This window comes from Lycium barbarum, chromosome 10, assembly GCF_019175385.1.
Source record: "Lycium barbarum isolate Lr01 chromosome 10, ASM1917538v2, whole genome shotgun sequence".
Classification (NCBI taxonomy): Eukaryota; Viridiplantae; Streptophyta; class Magnoliopsida; order Solanales; family Solanaceae; genus Lycium; species Lycium barbarum.
In genome coordinates, this window is record NC_083346.1 from 7,442,259 (window position 1) to 7,451,101 (window position 8,843).

General features: G+C 35.0%; 1 protein-coding gene across 1 annotated transcript; it reads right to left on the minus strand.

Annotated features, from left to right (window-relative positions):
• LOC132613945 (putative metallophosphoesterase At3g03305) lies at positions 1-5,451 on the minus strand. The gene is made up of 4 exons (XM_060328252.1): positions 5,104-5,451; positions 3,347-3,588; positions 748-2,268; positions 1-558 (listed from the first exon to the last, which is right to left on the minus strand). Exons 1-4 carry the CDS (start codon positions 5,351-5,353, stop codon positions 439-441), a joined length of 2,133 nt encoding a protein of 710 aa, XP_060184235.1. The 5' UTR covers positions 5,354-5,451; the 3' UTR covers positions 1-438.
• Positions 5,452-8,843: the final 3,392 nt, after the last annotated feature.

Consider the following 8,843-nt stretch of genomic DNA (forward strand, 5'->3'; position numbering starts at 1 on the left):
TATTTGACAATCACTAACCTTCTCTTTCACTGCCTGATAACTTCCTCAATTGGTTCATAGTGTAAATACATTTACATGCATCTGAAGTTCTACATTGCTGCAACAAGATGCTAAATTTTCACTGTAAAAGTAAAACTACATAAAGATCGAGTCTTGTACCAGCATTCCAATGTCTAAAACAAAGAACATTCGTCTACTAGTCTATCAACTGGAATTTGAAGGCTTTTTTCTTTATGACCGAGAAATTAATCTGGAGCCAACACTTTGGGCTAACTGCAGGCCTTTGAAGCCTTCGTGTTGCCCCTCATGATATGCTAAATGTAATCTACAACTGTCGGTGAAGCAGCAGCATTGGTTCCTTCTTACTAATAAGCCGGTGTATGTTTCAGTCTGACGTATTGAACTTATAGCTCTACATGTAGTTCAGCTCCGAAAAGTCTACTCAGCTTTGCTGGTTTTGTAGATAGTATAAGCCAACAAGAGAGGAATTGACATGCTATAGACAGGAAAATGGATTAACGGGTTCATTGCATAAGCTTTGATAAGAGCTCGGCAGTTCTGCATTATAAAGGAACAAAATTAGCAAAAAGCAGATTGTTCAAAAGTGAACAAAAAGATGGTATTATTGTCTGCATATGCTGATCAAGGAAAGCTTAGAATTGAAACGCCATCTTGCAATGCTCTAAAAGTATTAAAACACTAAATCAGAAGAAAGATAGACATCAAACAGATCACAGTTGAACTTACCAAAACATGCTTCCCACAAATTGCCAAAGACATTAACAGGAGCATTTTCCTAATCCACCGCCTATGGAGGAGTGTCAGAGTCTTATTTCTTGCATTAGTAGATGCAGATACATTACTCGTCACCAAATAATCATCTTCCTTTTTAGCAGAAAGAGCTCGAAGATGATCTTGGAATACCGCCCTCTCAGCCACCAATGCTCCAATAACAATTATAGTAGGCAACACCACAAAGTAAAGATGGGGAAAAACAACCACCAAAATATCTGGAAATCCATGAAAAGACAGCTTTGCCCTCTCGTTTAATCTCAGCACCCAACCCCGGTAAGTCATATATCCCCTTTCACCTCCTTCGGCGAAAACTTGGCCAGAAAGCCAAGGACATAATATGAGGTAAAACAAGTAAACAATTATCGAGAACCATACTAGTGGAATATTATACAACTCCGATAGAATCCATGACACACAAGTTACCAGTCCTTTATTACCGACGAAATTCTTGTAAGTATACTGCTTCTTAAAAAATACGAAGATAGCTTTTGGAAAGACGAGAATAGGAAGAGTTAACAAATAAAAGAACCATAATATTGGGTAATATAATGCCTCCCACTGACAACCCATTACTATAAACTCTTTCCAATTCCATGAAAGCTTAGCGCGAAAACTGTCAACAGAGAATGGCCTTAGTTCAGTCAAAGTTGATTTGCCTCCAATATCAACTGCTTCTATTTGCAACAAAAATCTATCAGGAGATGGATCTTCAAATGCTTTAAAGTTCCAGGGACATGTATAAAGGTTCCCCTCACTTTTTGTCATAGGAGTCTCCAACACCGTAACGAGTTTTCCAGGCCTTGAATCGTATATCCTAGCCACAACTGATACAACTTGAGAAGAAGAAAATACGAGAGCTCTGATACTGTTTAAGTACAAGGAATCCATCTTGCACTTGTGAAACGATCTCTCCAAAGTAAAACGAGAGTCCAAAGGAAACGTTGGCAATATAATAACATTCTTAGCTCCCAACTTAAAGTCAAAGTCAACAAAAGACATCGACCCTCTATCAATGGCCAATATCCGCATTGCTCTACTTTTCCTCCAGTCACCCATTTCCCACTCCCAGAACTCTTTAAATTCAGTAGCCTCATCTGAACAAGTTCTCGAATTATTCGGCAGTGATCCATGTCCATTTAACTGGACAAGTTTTTGATTTGACTCGTGATGCCTCTTTAAATTCTTACCAAACCTTGTATGCAGATGCCCACATAAGTAAGCTGACAAGTTATGCGTCAGAAATGTATCTTTTAGGGTTCTTCCGGAAAGTGATGCTGCAGAAAATGAAAGTGGGAAATGCCCATAAGCAATCTTGATAACAGGTTTGGCTGGTCGAGAATCTAGTACTGAGAGCTCAGAGCTTATTTCATCTAATAGTTGATCAGTGGGATGACCAAATAGATTTGTTGGGCCCCGCAGACCTAAAGACGTAACACTGTCAAACCCAACGAACCGGATACTGCGCTCACCAGTCTGTATTCATACAGCACGTGCTTTAAAGAATGATAAAAATGCAGATAGTATAAAGAATTTCATAAACACACGCTAGCATCTATCCAGAAACTCAAAATTCAATATTGCTAGTGCTCAAAGAAAAGCATACATGATTATATGTTACAGTGTTGTCAAAGGCGCGCTTAAGCCCTAAAGCGAGGCTCAAAATATGTTGAGCGCTTTGCCTCGCTTTATGTGCGCTTCAGTATCATCATCAAGGCTCTAAGACATACTTTTCCTTGCCAATTAGCCTCTTGAAGAGATGACACTAGATAATTGATATTTCACTCCATTGTTATGTTTTTACCATTTGTTTGTGATATATTTGTTATCCATGCTTATTATTATTAGTCTTGGGCTAAACATATATATATATATATATATATTATTATTTTGCACCATTGCGCCTTTTTTCATTAAAGCCCACGCTTTATTTGCGCTTTGCGCTTGAAGCCCCAGCTGACTTTAGAGCTTTTTTTGCGCTTTCGTTTTTGATAACACTGATATGTTATCAGAAGGTTTTAAAACCAAACAATTTATTGGAAAGAACTTCGAAGGAAGCAAGCAACAGAACAATGAATAGCCATCATAAGAGGTCAAGGCTGATAGCAAAGTTTTATACATTAAATGGATAAACTCAAGTCACATAAAGTTTCTGATGTTTGCGATTGAGTCTTAGCTGATTAATTTATAATAAAGTTCAGTGATAATTCACCCTTCATTCTGAAGGCTATGGGTGTCTAAATAATGACGGTGATAACGTTAGCAATAATTAACTCGATAGTGTTTTTTCTTTTATTTTGGAATATTACATTTACTAATGGTTACAATAAGAAAAGGAGAAAATTCCAACACGCAGAATAAAAAAGATTAGAAATAAAATTGGCTCAAACTTTCAAAAATAGAATTCGTAAATATTTTTTTTTTGATTGTTAAGATTTTCCTTTATATAATTGTGATAAATACCAAATAGAATTCATAAATATTGTATACACAGAAAAAAGAGCGAGTATAGTCAAACTGTCAAAGAAGCTAACACATAAGATCTATAACAGACCTGAATAGTGGCACTATTAACCAGTCCACTTCTATTTAGCTGCCCATTAATGCTATACTTTGAGTAAAAATCAAATGAACCTCCAATGGCTGGTACACCAAAAGTATCATGATTTCCTCGGAGATCATAAAACACGTTCTTCTTCAGTCCGCTTCGTTTAATGACATCTTCCAGGACTTTCTGATATTCCAGCCACTCTTCTTCATCTTCCTTCATTGTTAGTAAATCCTTGCTCTTTCCATCTGGTGACAGTTGAACTTATCAGTCGTATACGAGCAAAGAGCATTGAAAATCCTTATACTTTCACAATTACTTTATTCAAACATGATTAGCAATCAACTAGACGGAAACCACTTTACGGTGGAAATGCATCACATCTAACGAGCATCTGAACAATTAACAGGTCACTTGGGGTCGTTTGGTTGCTAGCTAAGAAGTAAATTATTCACGTATTAGAATTAGTATAACTAATACCATATTTGGTAGCATTTTAGTTGTTATGTATAAAATTCAGCACATCAAGTACGGTGTTCTGTTACCAGTTTGCAATCCTGAATAACTAATGCTGCATGTATAAATTATGAGGAAATCTATGTATTATTTTATGCAGGTAGAAGATGGAATAACTAAAACCTGCATAACTAATCCTTACATTACTAATACCTGCATAACTCCAACCAGCAACAAAACGACCCCTCAGTGGTCAACAACATGAAGTATGACATGCGAACATCATACCTTAAACAGCAGTTCAGAAACTCTAACCAGTGGTCAATGATCTCATTTATGATTTACAAATCAAACTGAACCAACAATAATCAAAATATAGCTTTTGGTTGCCAAACTTCATCTTAAGTTCTAGAATTACCTTGTGTGTAATAATTCGCATAGAACTAGATATAGAGGAGATATAACAAAAATAAGCTACTTTTGCAACTACACCATAATCATGTATAATCACAACTTAAAAAAGCAACATTTTGAAAACACTACTGCCTTGTAAAGCCGAGCATTACATAGACGCTATAGCCTGCGCTAATGCTATAGTGTGAGGTCCCCTTCAACGACAAAAGAAACGTAACTATGTTTTCTACTTTATATATATATATATATATATATATATATATATATATATATATATATATATATATATATATATATATTTTATTCAATCTTGTTTCTTGTCTAGTTTCCTCGGTTTTTAAATAAGGTAGCTTTACTTCACATTGATAACAATTCATCTTTTTCTCCCGGAAATTAATATTAAACATCCGCTCGAATCCCTTAACACCCTCACCAACATCATTTCACCCAACACTGCATGGGGGGGCTAATGTACCACAAGGTGGTTTATCCAAACGCCCTTTGTTGTACAATACTATCTATACATGCCCCTTTTTTTTTTTTTTTTTTTATGTATTTATAGTAAATGTTGAATCCTATTGGCTTCTTCGTGCATTTACATCATTATATTTGAATCCTTTTAGTTTTAGTAACAATTCTAGTTCAGCCACTGCAGCCAACAGTTTCAAGAAACAAAAAAGAACATTTTTTTGGGTTCCCTTTTTCCTTAATTTTCCACTAAAATGCCTCTCTAATCATTTTCCAACCCAAAAATTTCAAGAAATTAAAAAAAAGAACACATTTTTGGTTACCCTTTTACACTAAAATGCCTCCATAATCATTATCCAGCATCAAACAACAGAACCCCACAAATCCATTATAATGTAAGACCAAAAAAGAAGGGATTAAATTACCAGTAAGATCACCAGTGATGAAGACCAATGAAGGATTAATGATGGAAAGAGTAGGACCCACAATTTTGGAGAAACTGTGGGCCCGCTCAGGATGATGAACACTGAAATGGAGATCAGATAACTGAACAACCCATGCCACATCATCTTCCTTCATTTCTACTATCACTTCATCTCTTTCTTTCTTCAAAGATTCACCTGAACTATATTGCAACAAAAATATCAAGAAAATTAAAAGATTCTGAATACCCATATTTCTCCTTTGCTTCCTGTCTTCTTTGCTGTTGCTCTTAAGGCAATGGACAGAGAAACGGGTCGGATCACAGTATTATATATAGGCCCAAATAAAACCAAGTTTTTGCACGGGTAATTGGGGGCGGAGTTTAAATTCACAAAGCAGAATTTGTTTGCAAAACTATCCCTTAAGGCAGAGTTTGCTAACTTATAACGCAAAGTTTAACTTAAGGTAGCAAACTCTACCTTGCGAATTTTTTGACTGAATGAGGGTTCAAATTCGGAACTCATAGGTTTATAGGCGAAGGACAAAAACTAAAGACCGACAATTTGAGGGCAAAAATTAAAGACTAGTGCCTTTGAAAGTCAATCCGCGCAAAAAGATTGTTTATAATTTATGCACTATGCTGCTTATTGCTTCGGTAATGTAACATTTTTATCTTCGAAAACTAAACTTTTATCTTACTCGGTATAAATTCTGTAAGAATTAAATTATGCGGCATAAGTTAAGTACTCCTCCCGTCCCAATTTATGTGGCACCATTTGACTTGAGCCGAAGTGTAGGAAAGAATGGAAGATTTTTTAAAATTAAGGTCCAACATAAGTCTTAGATATTTGTGTGACTAAATCATATCATAAAGTTAAATTGTTTCTAAATATAAAAAATTGACATTCTTATAAGGACACTAAAAATGAAAGTGTGACATATGAATTGGGACAGTCATTGAGGAAGTAGTATTTTTCAGATTATGTTGATGGTTAAAAATTTTCCCTTTACAGGCATAACTTGTATGGATGTTGTGATATACATGCCGAAGCTAAATGTAAACTTTACCGAGCGAAGTATAAACTTATGCCCTTTTTCATATTGTGTTGAGAGTTTTGCCGTGTCCGGCATAACTCGTGGGATATTATGAAAAATATGTTGAAGCTAAATGTAAACTTTGCCTAGGGGAATCTAAACTTATGCCGTACCAAAAGTGTTGAAGGGAAAAAAATTAAAGACCACCTCGAAATAGGGCCATTTGTGTCGAATCACCCTTCAGGAAATGACTTATGGTGTCCGGCCTTAAATATTTATCTCCGCTTAACAAAATATTTAAAAAATAATCTTAACTTGAAAAAAATCGTTGGGAAGAACTTTTGTTTTTCATCAGGTATAAGTTCTTGCTTTTACATATAAGGCAGAACTTGTGGTCAATCGAGCAGATTCACTGTCTTGAAATATTCTCAACTGTTGTCTTATAGCTAAAAATTATATCTAATGGGCAACAAAAGCTTTGTCTCTATTGCCCATCAGGCATACATCTTAAGTTTTACTTACAAGGCAGAACTTGTGGTCAATTGAGTAGGTTCACTGTCTTGAAATAGTCTGAACTTCTGCCTTATAGCTAGAAATTGTGCCTAATGGACAATAAAAGCTTTGCCTAAATTTTTTTCTGAAGTGAAAACTATTTTTTATAGAATTTGTTAAATGGGGCTGAAAAATCAAGACCATTCTTTGTGGAGAGGCCCTTTGTAAACTTAACCTGTTATTGGCCAATTCCATAGTGGTGGGTAATGGGTGGGGGAAGCGACAAAATGGTACAAGTTCTACATAAAATTGTCATCTTTTTTATTCACAATATTTTTAGCAAAAGTAGTCCTAAAAATAATGGCATTATGTAGCTAAATTTGTATTCAGCCCCTAAAATCATGAACAAAATATTCTTTTCTCCAAAATCAGTAGAATACTTCCCCCTAATTAATAGTAACATAATTTTCCATAATATAATCCTTCTATCAAGGGTGTCTACTTGGACTAAAATCCATTCAAAAATAGTATTTCAAAATGACTTCTTCCTACCTTTTCCTATTTTTTAGCCAAATTGGCTCCTATAACGCTCAAGACTTTCTTCATCTTCCATATATTATATCCAATATAACATTTATATTCTACGGTCAAAATACATCAAAAAAAAAATTGATTTTTTCTTTAAAACTTAAAAGGTTATAATTTCGCACAGTTAATGCCTAGTTTGGTATCATATTTGTATCCTTTTTTATACATAACAAATATACATTGTTTAATAGTATAATAATTTTTTGTGTGTGTGTATATATATGCGTTTGTGTTTATTTATACATTTGGCAAATATTCCCAGTATATTTTTGCAGAATAGGCAAAAAAAACATAAGATATATAGCAACATACATTAAATATTTATAAAGTAATTCTGGTATATTAGAATTTTAATCATGAATATTTTGGATTACTCTATGTATGTGCTACATTGCATACATTCTTATCATTTGTATACATAACTGAAGATGTCTTCACAATATGTATATTCGAAAGTTTGTCTATATCCTATTCTCAAAATGTGTACATGGTGCTTCACAATTCCCAGAATGTATACATGGTACTCTTCTTGTCCGTCGAATTCCCAGATGTATACATGGTACTTCACATTACATATCAGAATGTATACATGGTACTTCACAACATATGTCAGAATGTATACATGATACTTCATAGTATATATCAGTGGGTATTATACATAGTACTTCACAATATACATATCAGAATGTATACATAGTACTTCACAATATATACCATAATGTATAAACGGTACTCTTCTTCTCCATCGAATTCTCAAAATATATACATGGTACTTCATAATATATCATGATAGATTTTCGATTTTGATCGGAGAAATTTAAGCAGATGGAAGGAAAGAGAGTGAAAAAATGGAAGAGATATACACAGTAATGGAGGGCTGGAAGAAATAAGAGAGAGAAATAGTGGAGAGATTTTAAATGGATGAATAAGAGAATGGAGGAAATTGTGGAAGAGAAAATGAAAACAAATATGTGGGGGTTTATTTATGAGTCATGTGGTACAATTAATGGCCATCTGTGTCAACTTATTAAAGTTTAGCTAATATATGCTAATTAAGTCTAACACTTAGAACACCATGCCAAATCATTTTTTTTCGCGGATTGCCCTTCTTTTGGGGTGATCTTTAAATTTTGCCCCTCATATTTGTGGTCTTTAAATTATGCCCCTCATATGGCTGGTCTTTAATTTTTGCCCTTCGTATTGCAACTTTGAGCGTTCACGCAGAAATCATGAGGTTCTGAGTTCGAACCCCCGCTCAAGCATAAATTAAAAAAAAAATTGCAAGGCAAGGTTTGGATCGCGTGTATGCCGGACCCGGCATACTCTTGTTAAGGAATTACCGAATTTATGTCGGACCCGACATACTCATGCCTTATGGGCAGACTTGGCATAAGTATGTCGGGTCCGGCATAACTTTGATAATTCCTTCACAAGTTTATGCCGGTGGGGGCATACTTTTAATGGACAAACTTTTATGCCGGACCCGACATAAACTTGTGAAGGAATTATCAAAGTTATGCCGGACCCGGCATACTTATGCCAAGTCTGCCCATAAGGCATAAGTATGCTAGGTCCGGCATAACTTTGGTAATTCCTTCACAAGTGTATGCCGGTGGGGGCATAGCGA